Source organism: Bison bison, unplaced genomic scaffold, assembly GCF_000754665.1.
Source record: "Bison bison bison isolate TAMUID 2011002044 unplaced genomic scaffold, Bison_UMD1.0 scf7180017864461, whole genome shotgun sequence".
In the NCBI taxonomy this organism is placed as follows: Eukaryota; Metazoa; Chordata; class Mammalia; order Artiodactyla; family Bovidae; genus Bison; species Bison bison.
The window spans coordinates 14,763,726-14,784,935 of record NW_011495023.1 but is presented as its reverse complement, the minus strand read 5'-3'; the positions used below and the strand labels follow the sequence as shown (position 1 = coordinate 14,784,935).

General features: G+C 38.1%; 1 protein-coding gene across 2 annotated transcripts in view; it reads right to left on the bottom strand.

Moving 5' to 3' along the window:
* MRC1 (mannose receptor, C type 1) overlaps positions 1–21,210 on the bottom strand; it is a 115,045-nt gene that overhangs the window by 9,415 nt on the left and 84,420 nt on the right. For both annotated transcript variants that reach the window (XM_010859989.1, XM_010859987.1), the window contains 5 exons: positions 19,735–19,901; positions 17,288–17,390; positions 13,580–13,812; positions 9,964–10,129; positions 5,301–5,450 (listed from right to left, as the gene is read on the bottom strand). In XM_010859989.1, the coding sequence (XP_010858291.1) occupies positions 5,301–5,450; positions 9,964–10,129; positions 13,580–13,812; positions 17,288–17,390; positions 19,735–19,901 (819 nt within the window). The remainder of the gene's footprint in view (positions 1–5,300; positions 5,451–9,963; positions 10,130–13,579; positions 13,813–17,287; positions 17,391–19,734; positions 19,902–21,210) is intronic.

Sequence of the window (21,210 nt, the reverse complement as noted above, 5' to 3'; positions counted from 1 at the left end):
CGTCAAGGCTATATATTGTCACCCTGCTTATTGAACTTATATACAGAATGCATCATGAGAAATGCTGGGCTCGAAGAAACACAAGCTGGAATCAAGATTTCTGGGAGAAATATCAATAACCTCAGATATGCAGACGACACCACCCTTATGGCAGAAAGTGAAGAGTAACTAAAAAGCCTCTTGATGAAAGTGAAAGAGGAGAGTGAAAAAGTTGGTTTAAAGCTCAACATTCAGAAAACTAAATCATGGCATCTGGTCCCATCATTTCATGGGAAATAGATGGGGAAATAGCGGAAACAGTGTTAGACTTTAGTTTTGGGGGCTCCAAAATCATGGCGGATGGTGATTGCAGCCATGAAATTAAAAGATGCTTATTCCTTGGAAGGAGGGTTATGACCAACCTAGATAGCATATTCAAAAGCAGAGGCATTACTTTGCCAACAAGGTCCATCTAGTCAAGGCTATGGTTTTTCCAGGTCATGTATGGATGTGAGAGTTGGACTGTGAAGAAAGCTGAGTGCCGAAGAATTGATGCTTTTGAACTGTGGTGTTGGAGAAGACTCTTGAGAGTCCCTTGGCCTGCAAGGAGATCCAACCAGTCCATTCTGAAGGAGATCAGTCCTGGGTGTTCTTTGGAAGGACTGATGCTAAAGCTGAAACTCCAATACTTTGGCCACCTCATGCAAAGAGTTGACTCATTGGTAAAGACCCTGATGCTGGGAGGGATTGGGGGCAGGAGGAGAAGCGGACGACAGAGGATGAGATGGCTGGATGGCATCACCGACTAGATGGATGTGAGTTTGGGTAAACTCCGGGAGTTGGTGATGGACAGCGAGCCCCAGTGTGCTGTGATTCATGGGGTCGCAAACAGTCGGACACAACTGAGTGACTGAACTGAACTGAAAGAGACCAACACTGAGACACATTACAATTAAGTTGTCAAAAATGGCAATCCACTCCAGCACTCTTGCCTGGAAAATCCCATGGATGGAGGAGCCTGAATGGCTACAGTCCATGGGGTCTCAGAGTAGGACATGACTGAGCGACTTCACTTTCAAGTTAAAGACAAAGAGTGATTTTTTAAATTTATTTATTTTATTAGAGGCTAATTACTTTACAAGATTGTATTGGTTTTGCCATACATCAATATGAATATGCCATGGGTGTACACGTGTTCCCAATCCTGAACCCCCCTCCCACCTCCCTCCCTATACCATCCCTCTGGGTCATCCCAGTGCACCAGCCCCAAGCTTCCTGTATCCTGCATTGAACCTGGACTGGCAATTCATTTCTTATATGATATTATACATGTTTCAATGCCATTCTCCCAAATCATCCCCCCTCCCTCTCCCACAGAGTCCAAAAGACTGTTCTATACATCTGGGTCTCTTTTGCTGTAAAAACAGTTAAACAAAAGCAACTTTTTACACATAAGGCAATCCCTGCAAGACTATGAAGAAATTTTCCAGCAGAAACTTTGCTGTCCAGAGGGAGTGAGAAGATACATTTAAAGTGCTTAGAGATAAAAGCTTCCAACCAAGAATACTCCACCTAGAAAAACTGTCATTCAGAATTAAATGAGAGATAAAAAGTTTCCCAGACAAATAAAACTGGAAAGAGTTCATCACCAATAGATCTTTTCCCTGATAGCTTTATTTTTGTCCTGATAGCTCAGTTGGTAAAAGAATCCACTTGAAATGCCAGAGATCCTGGTTCAATTCCTGGGTGGAAAGATTCGCTGGAAAAGAGATAGGCTACCCACTCCAGTATTCTTGGGCTTCCCTTATGGCTCAGCTGGTAAAGAATCTGCCTGTAATGCGGGAGACCTGGGTTTGAACCCTGGGTTGGGACCATCTCCTGAAGAAGGCAAAGCCTACCCACTCCAGTATTCTGGCCTGGAGTATCCACGGACTCTATAGTCCTTGGGGTTGCAAAGAGTTGGACACAACTGAACAACTTTCACTTTATAATAAATGTCAAAGGGAATTCTTCAAGTTAAAGTGAAAGGACTCTAATTAATAATATGAAAATATTTGAAAATATAAAACTCAATGGTTAAGGTAAATATGTAGGAAAATCCAGACTATTCTGATATAGTGGTGGTAGGTAAATCATCCGGAATTCTATTATAAAGGTTAAAATACAAAGTATTAAAAATAACTATAAATACAATAATTTGTTAATGTATACACAACATAAAAATATGCAAATGGTGACATCAAAAATATAAAAGGTGGGGGAATGTAGAAATATAGAGTGCTTGCATACATTCAAAGTTAAGTTGTTGCCAGCTTTAAATACACTACTATAAGATGTTTCATATAAGCTTCATAATAACCACACAAGAAAACCTATAGTACACATACAAAAGGAAACAAATCTAAGCATATAATGATAGAAACCATCTAATCACAAAGGAAATGAACAGAGGAAGAAAGGAAAAAAGGAAGGTCAAGATAGACAGAAACAATTAACAAAATGGCAATATGAAGTCCATGCCTACCAATAATTGCTGGAAATGTAAATGGACTAAATTCTCCAATCAAAAAACACAGAGTGGCCTAATAGATTGAAAAAGAAAAGGAATAAAAAGAAAAAGCCCCAACTATATGCTGCCTACAAGAGATGCACATACATAGGCTTAAAGTGAAGGGATTAAAAAAAATTATTCCATGCAAGTAGTATTGAGCGACTTCACTTTCACTTTTCACTTTCATGCATTGGAGAAGGAAATGGCAACCCACTCCTGTGTTCTTGCCTGGAGAATCCCAGGGGCGGGGGAGCCTGGTGGGCTGCCATCTATGGGGTCGCACAGAGTCGGACACGACTGAAGCCATGCAGCAGCAGCAGCAGCAGCAGCATATGTCTATATGTTTGGAGAAGGCAATGGCAACCCACTTCAGTACTCTTGCCTGGAAAATCCCATGGACGGAGGAACCTGGTGGGCTGTAGTCCATGGGGTCACACAGAGTCGGACACGACTGAAGCGACTTAGCAGCAGCAGCAGCAGTATTGAGAAAACTGACAGCCACGTGAAATAGAGTAACTAACTACTAACACTACACAGGAAAATCAACTCAAAATTATTAAAGACTTGGATGTAAGACCTGAAATCATGGAAGAAAATATAGGCAATAAGCTCCTTGACATTAATCTTGGTGATGATTTTTTTGTATTTGCCATTAACAACAAAGGCAAAAAAAAAGCAAAATTAAACAAATGGCACAACAACAACCTGAAACGCTTCTGTATAGCAAAGGAAACCATCAGCAAAATTAAAATATTACTTACTGAATGGGAAACACATTTGGCAAACCACATGTCCTGCTGCTGCTGCTGCTGCTAAGTCGCTTCAGTCGTGTCCGACTTTGTGCGACCCCATAGGCGGCAGCCCACCAGGATCCCCCGTCTCTGGGATTCTCCAGGCAAGAACACAGGAGTGGGTTGCCATTTCCTTCTCCAATGCATAAAAGTGAAAAAGTGTAAGTGAAGTCGCTCAGTCGTGTCTGACTCTTAGTGACCCCATGGACTGCAGCCTACCAAGCTCCTCCATCCATGGGATTTTCCAGGCAAGAGTACTGGAGTGGGGTGCCATTGCCTTCTCCGAAACTACATGTCCTAATAGAGGTTTTATATGTAAAATATACAACTTAAACAACTCAATGGCAAAAACTGAATAACTCAATTTAAAAAATGGGCTTAGAACATGAATAGACATTTTTTTTCCATAGGAGACTTTCAAATGACTAAAAAGTACATGAAAAGTTGCACAACATCACTAATCATCCTGGAAATACAAATCAAAACCACAATGAGCTATCACCCCACACTTGCTTAGGCTAGCTATTATTAAAAAGATAAGAGATAACAAATGCTGGAGAGGATGAGGAGAAGAGAAAACCCGGTTAGGGTGAATATAAATTGGAACAACATGGGGGTTCCTCAAAAAATTAAAGATAAAACTATCATCACTCCCACTTCTCAGTATATATTCAAAGAAAATGAAATCAGCATCTTGAAAAGATATCCACACTCCACGTTTACTGCAGCATTATTAACAATAGCCAAGATATGGAAACAACCTAAATGTCCATCAACAGATGAATGGTTAAGAAAAGGCAGTGTGTATATATAATGGAATATTATTCAGTCTTCAAAAAAGAAGGATTTCCTTTCCTTCCTTTCCTTCCATGCAGCAGCATGGATCAACCTGGTGGGCATTATTTTAAGGAAGTAAGCCAGAGACAAACAAGTACTATATGGTATTACTTATACATGGAATTAAATAAAAGTCAAACTCATAGAAACAGAGAGTAGAATGGTGGTTGTGAGGGGCTTGGGGTGTGGGAGAAACAGGGTACAAACCTTCAGTTATATGATAAATAAGGTCTTGGGATCTGTTTAATATAGTGACTATAGTAAATACTGTATGATATAAGAGATTAGAAATTAAGTATTCTTACCAAGAAAGAAAAAAAAGTAAATATGTGATATGATGGTTCTGTTAACTTGACACTAGGAATCCTTTCCCAGCAAACACATGTATCAAATCATCACCTTGTATACCTTAAATGTATTATAATTTTATGTCCACTACACCTCAATAAAACTGAAGAAAAAACTAAATATAAACGCAAAAAGAAGTAGCAAAAACTCCAGGCTGACTTTTGAAAGAACAAGAATATGAGAATATAACCCTTGCTCACCACTGTTGAAACAAGAGCCCTGACTTAGGGCATAAACAAACTTCAGTAACAAAATAATTCAGTAAAATATTTATTTGGATTAAAGTCAGTAAATTTGTTAATGTACCCTGAAAAGTTCACTTTCTTTGATATTTTTATATCAGAAGGGAAACTTTCCACTTTTGTCAGGTCTACTTGAATCTTCTTTCATATTTATTCACAAATAAGATAACCAGATCTAAATGCTTTTCTATTCATGGCAAAGCAAAATGGTTCCTGTGCACTTGTGAAGGCTGAGCTGATTAGTGATAAAAGGTGAATCCAATACTCTGAATTATAATCCCAGTGATTTAAAATACTAGGGCAGAAAGTAAGAAAGACTTCTTCAGCAAATCATTGCTTTCCATACCAGAATTCTTTAATCTTTTGAGGCTATAATGTTAGAAATTGCATTTAAGGGGCATGATGTTAACATTTCTGTAACAATATGAATTATTAAGACAAAAAAGACAGATATTCTTACATTCCTTAGGTTTTAACATACAGGGCTACTATTATCATGGTAATCTAGAGTATATGATCATGGAATTTTCTGACAGTAAACGTGGCACTTACCCATTCGAAGACATTCCAGAGAAGCCTGGCCCCAGTTCCTTGTAAATGAAGATTCAATATAGTAGCAGTGACCATGGAAAGGAATCCATGCTGAGTGCTCTGTCTCAGGGCATCTACCAGGCAGCTGTGGGGGTTCAGTGGCAGGGATTTCTGTTAATAAAAAGATATTTGAAATAAATAAGATCTGAAGCTTCTGTAGTACACAGAATAAAATATTAACAATTAAGAAAATTTTCATCATCTGTTATTATTTTTTTTAAAGCCCTAATGGTAATCATTTAGATCTACCATTTCTATTACTGAGATTTCTTTTTACTTTATCATTATTTTATTTTTAAAATATTTAAATAGAAGTTATTGTGGTACAATGGCAATCAACCACATTCATAATTAAGAATATAGATCTACAGATACCTACAAAGATGTTAGTAAGTTCCCCAAAAATAATTTGCAAAGTGAGTCTTCCTGGAAACTCTTCATTTTCTAGGATCCTTGCCCCTATAAAACCATCTTAGCTGTGACTGACATCGATGTTAAAACTGAGTGCTATAGGTAGAATTTTAGGACTTTATCACTGTCCAAATTCAACTATATGTTAAGACTTTATCACTGTAATATCTCTGACTCCAATGAATCTGCATTGTTGTTCATTCATTAACTCACATCCAATGCTTTGTGACTCCATGGACTGCAGCACCCCAGGTTTCCTGTCCTTCCCCATCTCCCAGTGTTTGTTCAAACTCAAGTCCATTGAATCGGTGATGCAATCCAACCATCTCATCCTCTGTCCTATCCTTCTCCTCCTGCCCTCAATCTTTCCCAGCATCCGGGTCTTTTCCAATGAGTCGGCTCTTTGCATCATGGGGCCTATGTATTGGAGCTTCAGCTTCAGCATCAGTCCTTCCAATGAGTATTTGGTTTTGATTTCCTTTAGGACTGACTGGTTTGATCTCCTTGTTGTCCAAGGAACTCTCAAGTCTTCTCCAGCACCACAGCTTGAAAGGATCAATTCTTTGGTGCTCAGCCTTCTTTATGGTCCAACTCTCATATCCATATGTGACTACTGGAAAAACTATACCTTTGATTATAAGGACCTTTGTCAGCAAAGGAATGTCTTGCTTTTGAATATGCTGTCTAGGTTGGTCATAGTTTTTCTTTCAAGGAGCAAGTGTCTTTTAATTTCATGGCTGCAGTCACTGCATCACTGACAGTGATGTTGGAGCCCAAGAAAGTAAAGTCTGTGACTATTTCCACTTTTTCCCTATTTATGTGCTGTGAAGTGATGGGACTGGATCCACCATCTTAGTTTTTTGAGTGTTAAGTTTTAAGCCAGCTTTTTCACTCTCCTTTTTCACCCTCATCAAGAGGCTCTTTAGTTCTTCTTCACTTTCTGCCATTAGAGTGGTATCATCTGAATACCTGAAGTTGTTGGTATTTCTTTCAGCAGTTTTGATTCCAGCTTGTGCTTCATCCAACCCAGCATTTCGCATGATGTACTCTGCATATAAGTTAAATAAGCAGAGTGATGAATACAGCCTTGGCACACTCCTTTCCCAATTTTGAACCAATCTGTCGTTCCATGTCCAGTTCTAACTGTTGCTTCTTGACCTGCATACAGGCTTCTTGGGGAGCCAGGTAAGGTGTTCTTGTATTTCCATCTCTTTAAGAATTTTCCACAGTTTATTCTGACTCACAGAGTCAAAGGCTTTAGCATAGTCAATGAAGCAGAAGTAGATTTTTTTCTGGAATTCTCTTGCTTTTTCTATGATCTAAGAAAAGTTGACAATTTGATCTCTGGTTCCTCTGCCTTTTCTAAATCCAGCTTGAATATCTGGAATTTCTTGGGTCACCTACTGCTGAAGCCTAACTTGGAGGATTTTGAGCATTACCTTGCTAGCATGTGAAATAAGTGCAACTGTATGGGAGTTTGAACATTCTTTGGCATTGCCTTTGGAATTAGAATGAAAACTGACCTTTTCCAGTCCTGTGGCCACTGCTGAGTTTCCAAATTTGCTGGCATACTGAGTGCAGCACTTTAGCAGCAGCAGCATTTAGGATTTGAAAAAGATCAGCTGGAATTCCATCACCACCACTAGCTTTGTTCACAGTGATGCTTCCTAAGGCCCACTTGACTTTGCACTCCAGGATGTCTGGCTCTAGGTGAGTGACCATACCATCATGATTATTTGGGTCATTAAGACCTTTTTTATATAGTTATTCTGTGTATTCTTCTCACATCTTCTTAATTTCTTCTGCTTCTCTTGCTACTGCTAAGTCACTTCAGTCGTGTCTGACTCTGTGCGACTGACTCCATAGATGGCAGCCCACCAGGCTCCGCCGTCCCTGGGATTCTCCAGGCAACAACACTATAGAGTGGGTTGCCATTTCCTTCTCCAATGCATGAAAGTGAAAAGTGAAAGTGAAGTTGCTCAGTCGTGTCCAACTCTGCATGACCCCATGGACTGCAGCCTACCAGGCTCCTCCGTCCATGGGATTTTTCAGGCACGAGTACTGGAGTGGGTTGCCATCTGCTTCTCTTAGGTCCTTGCTATTCTGTCCTTTATTTTGCCCATCTTTGCATGAAATGTTCCCTTGGTATCTCCAATTTTCTTAAAGAGATCTCTAGTCTTTCCCATTCCATTGATTTCCTCTTTCTTTTCATTGTTCAGTCAAGAAAGTTTCATATCTCTCCTTGCTATTCTCTGGAACTCTGCATTCAGTTGTGTATGTCTTTCCCTTTCTACTTTGCCTTTGGCTCCTCTTCTTTTCTCAGCTTTATGTAAGGCCTCCTCAGGCAACCACTTTACCTTCTTGGATATCTTTTTCCTGGGGATAGTTTTGGTCACTGCCTCCTATACAACGTTACGAATCTCCATCCATAGTTCTTCAGGCACTGGGGCTACCAGATCTAAACCCTTGAATCTATCACCTCCACTGTGTACTCATAAGAGATGTGATTTAGGTCATACTGAATGGTCTAGTGGTTTTCCCTACTTTCTTCAATTTAAGGCTGAATTTTGTAATAAGGACCTCATGATCTGAGCCACAGTTAGCTCTAAGTCTTGTTTTTGCTGACTATATAGAGCTATCCATCTTCAGCTGCAAAGAAAATAATCAATCTGATTTCAGTATTGACCATCTGGTGATGTCCATGTGTAGAATCATCTCTTGTGTTGTTGGAAGAAGGTATTTGCTACGACCAGTGCATTTTTTTGACAAAACTCTGTTAGCCTTTGCCCTGCTTCATTCTGTACTCCAAGGCCAAACTTGCCTGTTACTCCAGGTATCTCTTCACTTCCTACTTTTGCATTCCAATCCCCAGTGATGAAAAGGACGTCCTTTTTTGGTGTTAGTTCTAGAAAGTCTTGTAGGTCTTCATTGAACTGTTCAACTTCAGCTTCTTTGACATTAGTGGTTGGAGCATAGACCTGGATTACTGTGATGTTGAATGGCTTGCCTTGGAAATGAACCAAATCATTCTGTTGTTTTTGAGATTGTACCTAAGTACTGCATTTTGGACTCTTTTATTGAATATGAGGACTACTCCATTTCTTCTAAGGGACTCTTGCCCCCAGTAGTAGATAAAATGGTCATCTGAATTAAATTCACCCTTTCCCATCCATTTTAGTTCACTGATTCCTAAGATGTCGATGTTCACTCTTGCCATCTCCTGCTTGACCACATCAATTTAACTTGATTCATGGACCTAATATTCCAGGTTCCTATGCAATATTGTTCTTTATAGCATTGGATTTTACTCAGTATCAGTTATATCCACAATGGGGCATCATTTCTGCTTTGGCCCAGCCTCTTCATTCTTTCTGGAGATATTTCTCCATTCCTCCCCAGTAGCATACTGGACACCTACTGACCTGGCAGGCTCATCTGGTGTCGTATCTTTTTGCCTTTTCACACTGTTCCTGGGATTCTTGAGGCAAGAATACTGAAGTGGCTTGCCATTCCCTATTCCAGTGAACTACATTTTGTTATAATTCTCCCTCATGACCTGTCTGACGTGGGTGGCCCTACCCATGGCTCAAAGCTTCACTGAGTTACACAAGGCTGTAATCAATGTGATAATTTTGATTAACTTTCTGTGACTGCTGTTTTTATTCTGGAGGCTGTAGGACTATAGTTCTTGCTTCTTCTGTCTGTCCTCTGATGGATGAGGATAAGAGGCTTGTGCAAGCTTCTTGAGGGGAGAGACTGGCTGCAGGGAAAACTGGGTCTTGCTCTGTAGGCAGGTCCATGCTTAAATCTTTAATCATGTCTGCTGATAGGTGGAGCTGAGCTCCTTCCCTGCTAGCTGTTTGGCCTGAGGCGACCCATTCTGATAAAAGTATTTTGATACAGCTGTGTTGTCAATATCAAAAGCAGTCATAATTTCCTGAGGACTGTGATATCATAGACTCAGAGGATAATCCCAAATAATAAAACAAATTAGATATGTAAAAATAAACTCCAGCAATGAAGGAAATTTTCTCTCTCTGACCTATATATATTTGTTTATTGCCAAGTCAGTCTTTGGTTAGGTGAAGGAATATGTTTTCCCTTATCCCTAAGTTACCCCAAAACATATGACTGTTTAAGAATATCAACGGTGGTTTGTATTAGCTTATTGAGAAAATTTCAAACCCTTGACTGTTTTTGTGTACTCGATTACCATCTGATCTTTTGCAGAGAAAATAAAAGCTTTCATTGCACTGTGCTGTCTTCCAGTAGCCATCAAGATCCATATAAGCACATGCTGACTTCAGTCTGGGCTCATCAGGAGCCCAATTAGTGTACCTCACCCTCCATTTATCAGTCCAAATGTAGTCATTATTGGTCTGTAAAGAATAAAAACAACCATTAACATCAAGCCCAGAGTCATTTAGAAAATACCAAAAGAACCCAGTGAGGAGTAAAAAGTTATGTTTAAGACTGTGATTTGACAAGGAGTCTTCAACATTTGAGAATAAAAAGATTATAAATTACTTCTACCAACTCAAATTCAGGAAATGCAGCCTTTCTTAAGAAGAAAACTACTTCTTAAAGATACTCATGAAGACACCGTTAAAAGCTATTTTGAAAAACACCGGCTTAAAAACCTGTATCTTATTCTAGAAAACTCTATTTGCAGGCTTTCAGTGCAAAAGAGAGATTTTATCCTCAGAACAATATCTATTATACTATCATTGAAATGATAATAGAGATTAAGTAGTTTTTATTGAACTCATCCACCCTTGAGAGCAACATGTACCTCTTTTAATCTTACTGTTTGACTGTTAAAACAGGGCCAATGACAAATGACTGTGCAAGGTGACATGAGTGGATAAGAGAGGAGCTTGGGTCTCCTGCCTTCCAGTTAGGTGTCTCTCAACCATAAGGAAACATGATTGTATTTTTAAAAGCTAGTTGTTTTGTTCAATTTGCATACTCAAATTCTTATTTAAACAAATTTATGGTCACATACAAATTAATTGATAACATCAAACATTTTCTTATCAGTGATATATTTTTAACAGTCTAAAAGAGATTTTACAGGTAAAGCCTACATTTTACAGATTCAGATAACTTTAATCAGAGATAAGTACTTTTTGGGGGGGGGAGGGGCTTCCCTGGTGGCTCAGAGGTTAAAGCGTCTGCCTGCAATGCAGGAGACCTGGGTTCGATTTGTGGGTCAGGAAGATCCCCTGGAGAAGGAAATGGCAACCCACTCCAGTGTTCTTGTCTGGAGAATCCCATGGACGGGGAAGCCTGGTGGGCTATAGTCCACGGGGTCGCAAAGAGTTGGACACTACTGAGCAACTTCACTTCACTTCAAGTACATTTTTAAACCATTCTAACAGTTATCACTTTCTAACTGCATTATTTAATTTACCAATGCAATTACCAAAGATTTAATGACAAAAGCAAAAGCATATGGTATTGCAACTTAGAATTTTGTAGTATTATACCATGTTTAATCAAATAATTACATAATCATTAACTCCATAGATATAATAAATATAACAGTATTGTTTTAGTTATAAATGTTAGTATAATGGAAAGCTATTTAAACTTTCTAACAATAAATAAATCCCTATTTCAAACCCTTAAGAGCATTGCAACCACAGCTGTGAGAAGAAAATATATGAATTAGTATGCAAATTAGTTACTAAAAATAGATTCAACATAGATGTAAAAATGTCGTGCTTAAGTTTAAACACAAAAATCATTGTGGAATTACTTAGATTTTTTTCCTGCATTTTATTTATTTATTTATTGGAGTAGAGTCATTTTACAATGTTGTGTTAGTTTCTACTGTACAGCAAAGTGAATCAGCTACATGTACATATAGCCCCTCTTTTTTGGATTTCCTTCCCATTTAGATCACTATAGAGCATTGAGTAGCTTCCTGTGCTATACAGTAGCTTCTCATTGGTTACCTATTTTATACATAGTATCAATAGTGTATCTATGTCAATCCCAATCTTCCAATTCATCCCACCCCTCTCTTTCCCCCTTAGGGTCCGTATGTTTATTCTCTACCTCTATGTCTCTATTTCTGCTTTGTAAATAAGATCATCTGGAACCACTTACTTTTAAATGTTCACTACACACACCCTAACTCAGGAAATAGTCATTGCATGATGTATAAAATTCCATCTCTGCATCCAGGTAGAATAAGTCCTATAAAGTCTGACACCAGTCTGCTTTCCAGTTTTATCCCCTTCTATCTTTTCTCTCTTCTTGGTACTCCTTCCTTACATTCCGCCATCCTAGACTATATCTATAAAGTTTGATTTTCTCTGAGAAACTCTTGGTCCTCTCCCCTGGCACAAATGATCCTTTTCCTCTCAGGTCACAGCACTTTGTCTATATCCCTTTTTGACACTTGTATTATCTCCTAATTACTTATTGACATCTCTGTTCATTGTACTAGGAAGTTTATTGACTGACTAGTTAGATGGATAGACATATGGGTGGAGGACAGATGGATCTCATGGTGTCAGAGAAGACTCATTTTAGGAAAATTTTGGCAACGCCAGCACCACTCTTAGTTCTGAACCTCATCCCTCATTCTACCCCATCCTCTGCCAACCTTCTTTTCTGTTATAGAATCCAGAGAACTGACTGCAATGAAAATTATCCCATATGAATAGAAGCTGCACAACTTCAGAAAGGATAACAACTCTAGAATGATTTACCACAAAAAATAGGAAGAACCCCTCATTGCCCAGGAACTACGCCCCTGATGTTTTCTTTAACTCCTAAGGCATAGTTGTAATCATGACACTAAAAAGACTTAATGCATGAAACTGAATAGATGCAGAATCTAACTTTAATATTCAAAAGCACTATGAGGGTTAATATTAGTTGGATAAGTCTTAGTTTGATTTCGGACACACATCACTAACTTGCCAGATCCTTGAAGGCACCATGCAGTAGAAAAATTGGGTCTCATATATGTTAGTATTGTTTTCTTTTTTTAATTTATTTTTAACTGGAGGAGTATAATTGCTTTACAATATTGTGCTGGTTTCTGCCATTCAACAACATGAATCAGCTACAAGTATTAATAAATTAATAAATTTATTTATTATTTATTAATAAATTATTTATTAATTATTTGTTAATAATTTTAATAATAATTTAAAAATAATTAATTAATTAATTATTAATTAATTAATGTATATTTATTAATTATAAATAATAAATTATTTATTAATAAATTTATTATTTATTAATTATTTATTAATAATTTTAAAAATAATTAATTATTAATTAATTATATATATTTATTAATTATAAATAATAAATTATTTATTAATTGTTTATTAATAAATTAATAAATCCCCTCCTCCTCAAGCCTCCCTCCCACTCCACCCCTCTGGGTTATCACAGAGCACCTGGCTGAGCTCCCTGGGCCAGACAGTAACTTCCGAGGAGCTATCTGTTTGCACATGGTAATGTATATATGTCAATGCTACTCTCTCAATTTGTCCCACCCTCTCCTTCCTCGCACGTGTCCACAAATCCATTCTCTATGTCTATGTCTATGTCTCTATGTCTCTAGTCCTGATATGCCAACAGGTTTCTCAGTATCATTTTTCTAGATTCCATATATATGCATTAATATATGATATTTGTTTTCTCTTTCTGATTTACTTCACTCTGTATAATAGGCTGTATAATAGGCTCCAGGTAGCAGTTTTTCTCACATAATAAGTATTCAACAGAATGAACAAAAGAGAAATCAGATTCAATTACCATTTATCAGTCATGTCAAGTCACGCATGTTTCCAGCATCTTACCAAGTTACTGTTGAGGGCAATCCATACAGGTTCATTCAGTGTCTGCATGTGCATCCAGGCAAAAGCATTACTATAAGGATCTAGAATGCTAGCGATGTGGGAAGTATGCATCTTGCAGTAATCATCAGCTTCATGCCACTGCAGCTTTAATTTCATAAGCGAATAGCTACTTTCACCATATTTAATAAAACCATCTGTCGGAATTGTTGTTGGAGAACTCGGCAAGGAACGGTCTGGAATAAAAAGAAATATTTTCACTAACACTAAACACAATTTGAGTGCCATCAGCACATGACTTCTATATTTCATGCATCCTAAAAAAGAATCTAAAAAGCCCAAATTCAAACCATTGATGTTAAACATGTTTTCATGAGCCATTTCAAATGAGAACACAGTTCTGTTTTTTAATCAGTATGCCTGATTGAAGTCATTTCTAAACTCTATTTAGAATATTAAGAGAAATACATGATCAAGTTTCTAAACTATACAACCAAAAAGACTTATAAATACAGTGAGATCTAGGGTTTGAATGAAAGAAATGCCACAGTTTAAACCCACAAATTAGAGGATATCTATCAACCTGTCAATACTAATCTTTTTTTTTCCCCACATTGATTAAATATTAAGATCGAGAATAGTCTTCTTCTCCTTCCCCTCCCCCATTCTGTTCCATTCTACCCATGGAATTTGCATTTATATCTATTTGACTTCATCTGTGTGACTTCATCAGTGATTCATGTACCTTCAAGAGACTGGTTTATGCTCTGAAGTGAAGCCATATAACAGTTGCCAGTTCATTTAACCTTGATGTCAGGATCAAGCTTTATTCTTATGATGAGTAAGAGCATCTTATCTCCATGCCTTATCCAAACTGCAGCCTTTGCAAGTTAGAGTCACCCTAGCTTTCTGATCTTTCCTCCTCAATCTCTTAGAGTGGGTTTCTAATAACTACTCTAGACCCACCCAGACTTTGATCAAGACTCCAAAGAATCTTGTTTCTGTGTGCCTTAGTGGATGCCCAAGAGCAGAACAGAGATCAGTTAGTAACAGCCAGAGGGTGAAATCTGGCCTGTTGTCTGTCTTTATATAGCCCTTGAGTTTTTTAAATGGTTGGGGAAAGAAACCAAAGAACAATATTTTGTGACATGTAAACATTACATGAAATTCAAATTTGTGCACATAAATAAGGTTTCAGTGGAACTCAGCCACGCTCGCTTGTTTATGGACTATGATCGCCCACGATCACAGCAGAGTTGAGTCACTGCAACAGAAACTTTACGGACAGCAAAGCCTGCAATATTTATAATCTGTCTCTTACAGGAAAAGGTTGCCAACTCTGATCGAGGGCTCCACATATCCTTGCCTACCAATGTTGTCTTGGCCAGTTCTCTGATCTGTTCCACTGTACACCAACCCAACCCACCACGTGCCTTGTTCTGTCACCCCACGAATGCCAAACTTTCCTTTGATGACTCAGAGGCAGCAATTTTGATTCAGTAAAGAGGGAGGGCAACCTCCCCTTTCTTCTGCTGTTGCTGCCATCATGTGTTGGTACAATAGCATTAGCCCAAGAGCCCCAGCCCAGGATCCTTACGTGTTACAGCCAGCAGGAAGTCAAGTCCTATCTTTCCCAGCTTGGGGAGAGCTGGGTTTGTCTTAGTATCATTGGAACAGCTTTGGTCTGCTAAAAGTGACAAATGAAGCTTAAGATAAAGCTTTACAAAGCTGTATTAAAGCCTATATGCAGCCAGGAAATTAGCTCCCTTGTCTAATTAGCTTATTTATTAAAACATTCATAGAAAAAATTGCAAGGAAAAACTAAACTTTTGAGAGGTATTTTCAGGTGCTAAGATTACGGGTAATTTTTTCTTTTTATACTTTTCTGTATTTTCTAAAATTTCATCAAGGAACATGTGTTTATGGATTGTGTAAGTGTTTTTTAATTCATATAATTCATATGTATTCATTCATGTCTTTATTTCTATATTTTTATATATTTACATGAATATAGTCATTCATTTTTATTCATACATATTCATATGAATAAAAACACTATTTTATCTTTATTTATTTTATCTTATTTTTTTTAAGGCCATACCACGTGGCTTAAAGGATTTTAGTTACCAGACCAGGGATGGAACCTGTGCCCCCTGCCATGGAAGCACAGAGTCCTAACCATTGGATCATCAGAGAATTTTTGAGAACAACAGTGTTTAAAAAAAATACTGAACACATGTTCTTTGCTGAAATTTTAGAAAATATAGAAAAGCATAAAAATGAGAAAAAATTACTCAGAATTTAATCACCTCAATAGTTTAGTATTTCCTTATAATTTTTATATATATAGAGAGAGGTATTATATAATGTATACAATATAAGTATAAATATATATATAGAGAGAGACAGTGTGTGAGAGACAAATTTTTTAAAAATCCAGAAAAATACAATAGTACAATGAAGGACCTAAAGTTCTTAATCCCACGATCCACACACATCCACTATTTCTATTTTGATGCATTCCCATAGCTTTTATGTTCTTATTTGTTTAAGAGAGTTCAAAGTGTTTTTTTGCATCATCAATAGTCTGTAAAATTTTATATTCTGCCTTTTTCACTTTCATACTGTCAACCTCTCCTTAAACCTAAATGATTAAAAATCTTAGAGATATTTTTTGTTGGCAGCAAATATCCAATCTCTTATGTTTATAGGAAGAAGAAAAAAATGATTTTAAGTTAGTCTAGGGATTATCATTCACTCTTGGAAGGGGTCTCCCTTCTTTCCCCCAAGACCAGAAACATAGAGGTGTCACTGGTGGCCTAAGGATCTGGTGCTCGAAGGGCATAACAAAGTGAGAGCTGCGACCATGGCTTGGACCAGCTTTTGGATTAATAGAAGGCTAGAATTTCTGCAGAACTTTCCAGTCATCTGAAGATATCAGTAGTGATTTTCACTCATTGTTCCCTGATTCCCCAGAAAGAACAGAAAAATTTGTTAGATCTGGGACAGCATGTACCTTCCAACTCAAACACCTCTTAAGAGCTCTGCTCAGGATGACAACAACCCACCTCATCTCCAACCCGTGTCTCTAACCTATCTTTTATTTTCTGATCCTCTTCTTAAGTAGCTAAACACTTTCTAATTTCACTTGAAACTAAAATGTACATAACTACAATCTAGATTCTTTGTCAATATCCACATATCTGTTCTATTTTCCTTGAACCATAGTCAGGCTTTCTAAGGTAAAAAAAAGGACCATAAGTAAGACAATTACTTTTCAAAAAAAATAGAATACATAACAAATACTGAGACATATATGATGTTTGGGGTCAACGGTTCTCAAATTACATGAATTTAAATGAGATGTCCCCACTCTTTTTTTTTTAAGCATAGCTAAGCAAACATCCCAAATTTCTATCAAAATTAAAAAAAGTTTCAACTTCAAGTTTAATCCATGCAGATTTTCTGGTAACAGATGAGTGAGCACATTCATCAATAAATTATAGAAAATATCCTTCTTGTCTGTCACAGGCATCCCTGGATGAACGTGTGAATCAAATAAACATATTGATGTGCGAGGGGTCACCTTTTTTAAGCAAAAACTTTTTTAGAGCAGTTTAAGACTCACAACATAATTGAGAAGAAAGTCGTCCTTAAAAAATATGTAAGAGCCCCACCTCTTACAGGCTGGTGAGCTCTGTTAGGACTTACCAGGGTGTGTCTGGCATATATAACCTCGCTTACTGTCGCAAGTGTCATCCATCCACTTCCCCGCATCCCTTGTGTTCCCTCCAATAACAACAACACAGTCAGCCTGTATATTCATGGAAGAAAAAAAAGCCAAATATGGACCAAAAATTATTTAAACCAATCATTAAAAAGCAGGAAAAAAAATCCTTAATCCCTAACCTCCAAATTTTAGGATAGTCCTAATTCATTCAAGGCAAAAGGAGAAGGGGCAGCCGAGGATGAGATGGTTAGACAGCATCACTGACTCAGTGGACATGAATTTGGGCAAACTCCAGGAGATAGTGGAGGAAGAGGAGCTCATATGCTGCAGTCCATGGGGTGGCAAAGAGGTCAACATGACTCAGTGACTGAACAACAACAATTCATTGACAGCACGTTCGATTCATCCTGACTTTCCACACTATTGCACCAACTTCCATGCAGATCCCTCACACTGAACTCTTGCTATTTTAATTGAAAATTAAGTCAGTTCAGTTCAGTTCAGTCGCTCAGTCGTGTCCAATTCTTTGCCACCCATGGACTGCAGCATGCCAGGCTTTCCTGTCTATTACCAACTCCTGGAGCTTACTAAATTTGGGGGCTGGTTCTGAGAAATGTTGCTATCAGAAATGCCCAGAAAGCTACCACACCTTTCACTATGGCCAGAGTCATCTTTTCAGCCTCCCTGCCTCCAGCCTCATTATCCCATGAGCCTTAACTATCTGGAACCCTCTAATCCTACATTTCCAAGATTTTCCACTCATCCCTTCTTAGCTATTATCTTTCATTATCCTGGCTCAGCATCTCTGTTCTAAGCCAGGAAACTGTACAGAACAAGCATATTTCCTCTGCAAAATGCATGTGAACATTTCTCTCCCACTCTATCAAACTCTATCTAATCCTCTTCATTGTAAAGGTTCTGAAATTTTAACAGCACATGTGTTGATTTGTGTGTGTGTGAAATAAACTTTATGTTTTTATACAAGCTAAGAAAAAAATCTAGGAATAAAACTAACAAAAATTAACAAATATTTTGCCCTGTATGGTCAGTTTATAGATTAGTTTGTTTCTGTTGTTTCTCCTTTTCATTATGTTCTTAAAAAAAAAAAAACCTGAGCCATAATGAATTTTGTTGTTTTAAATAAAATTTATCACTCATCCATGAAGTCTTTCTAAGCAAACCCTATCTCACTCCATTCTACTTTTCAGCCTCATTTATGTAATAAGGATTCAAAGAATTTCTCCTCAGAAGATTATTTACCCATAACCAGAATATATTTACCCTATACATAGCGACCAAATTAATTATTATAAAGATGCCATTCTGATCAAATCATTTTTCTGCTCAAACCTTTTTTTTGTTGCCTATCTGACAAAGTCCAAACTCTTTCCTAGGGCATCTAAATTTCTCTAAATTCTGTTTTCCACCCTCTAAAGCTGACTCCTACTTCTTTTCTGCATGAAACTCCTGCTATATTCAAAGCCCTTTTGTCCTGCCAAAAACCAGCTTATGTCTTTTTCTTGAAGACTTTATTCACTTTTCCCACTTAACATGACTTCCCCATCCCTTGCCACCCCCTAATCATTGTGTTTTAAACATCTTGAGTGAAAAGACCCATAGCTGATTCTTCCTCATATTCCTTCTTCCCACCAAAGGAAAACTTCTGTAGATATGTTGCATATGTTCCATAGAGATGGAGTGAAAATCACTCCATCCCATAGTAAGTTTCTTTCCTCCTAACTGCTATCATGCTTTATAGCTTCTTCTCTTTACACATTTTCATTCTTTTACAGTCTTCTTTCTTTACAAGACTTGATATCTAGCTGAAGGGTAAGCTTCTTCAAGGTAAGAATAAAATCTTAAGTTCCTTCGTATATTTTGAAATGCCTAATATAGCATTTAACACTGATTAGTTGGCTTTAATGATATAAGATCAAAAGTAGTGAAATAATGAACCCATCGCCTGCCTCTTAGATGAGTGTACAAAAGCACTTAGCAGACTGGCACATGGTCTGCACCCTGCAAATGGTAGCTCAATGATAATGATGATGATGATATCTTTAGAAGCAGTAGTAGTAACCATATCCCAAATACTACAACAGCTTCAAGAGTTTAGGGGCAGCTGATGCAAAGAATATTGGTAACTCTGGGTTCAAGTGTACATGCTGACTACAACATAAGCCCATGTTGGAGCTGACTTTCCCTATTCCTCACTACCATCACCATCTCTTCCTACCCTTAACCTAAAGATACAGAGTTCTTAACTGAATTTATATTCCTTCGTTCAAGGCTGGTTCAGTCTGAAACAGTTAAAATCTATAAGAATGAATCAGATCAAGTAGATTTTTCACAGAGGATTAAACACTACCATGGTGACCTGAATACAAACTGATAGTGTACAGAGAGGTGACCTGACAGTGATACTTACATCTTCATAAGAAAGACTGCTCCTTCTCCCACCAGGGTATCCTTTCCCCCAGTTTGTGTAATGAACTCCTCGTCCGTCTGTCCAAAGGAAGGTGTGTTCTGAATTGATATCATTCAGCCCAGTCCAGGCATTAAAAGTGGAGTTCTTCATATGATATGTAAGAAATGCTGAAAGAAAGTTTCACAAGACAATTTTTAAACTTTGGGGGGAAATACTCAAATATCAAAAATATTCAAAATACATGAATTTACAAATACAAAGCACATGGTTAATGTCTTTATTATCATTTAAAAGTTTTACCATGAAAACAAACACATTCTAACCTGACCAGCATGTTACCACTTCAGCTTTGGACTTTGAAAAGCATTTCACAATAAAAAGTCTAGGTTTTACCCTGGTCACTGCAGACAGCTGTAGAGGTTGTGCTCTGCTCAGGGGTACTGGAGCACTGGGGAAGGGGCAGCTAAAATCCAACCCCTGCCCCAGTCTCTATCTGGTACACCCAGATCTGTGTTGTGGTTGCCTACCATCCTGCACGAAGAATATTTTTTCTGATACAAGCAGTCATCCTATGAGTTAGCAGGTATCCTAATTAGATAAATAAGATAATCTGACTATAACAACTGGGGGCCAAAAAGAGCTCTTAATTCAGAAAAGTTCTGAAAACAAAAACTATCTATCAAAATAAAAAAGCATTAAGCTCTCAAATGATCACCACCTTGGATTGCCAAACCCAAAGAACTCCTGCAGGGTGGCCAACTCCTCGGGGTCAGCAGCCATCCACGTCCAGTGAGTGTACTTGGATCTAGGGGGCATCCTGATGCTAAGTGCTCACATCACTGGGAGAGAAATTCTAGAGAAAGTTAGAGAGGGTAGGACAAATATGGCCTGCTGCTTCTTTACCAATTCTGTGGCAGAAAGGATGGTGGCAAATATGCAGCAGCTGTAAAAGGCTTAAGTGCAACATGTTCCCCATTGTCTCTCCAGTAGCCCATCCCCATGCCTCCCAAACCACAGCAGCTGTCTTCTGAGGTTAGCAATCTCACCTGCCAGGAGCCGTGGACACCTAGGACTAGATGGACACCTACTGGAAGAACCTTGACTCTACAACAGGGTCTCCAATCCCTGAGCCACAGACTGGTCCATGGCCTGTTAGGAACTGGGCCACACAGCAAGAGGTAAGCAGAAGGTGAGCAGGGTTCCCTATATTTATAGATGCTCCACATTGCTCACATGACCTCCTGAGCTCCACCTCCTGTCAGATCAGTGGTGGTTTTAGATTCTCATAGGAGTGTGAAGCCTTCTGTGAACTGCACATGTGAGGGATTTAGGTTGCATGCTCCTTATGAGAATTTAATGCCTGGTGATCTGATTTTTCATATGGTGGGTTATCTAACTATTTAACATTATATCACAATGTAATAAGTGCACAATAAATGTAATGCACTTGAATCATCTCGAAACCACCTCCCAGAT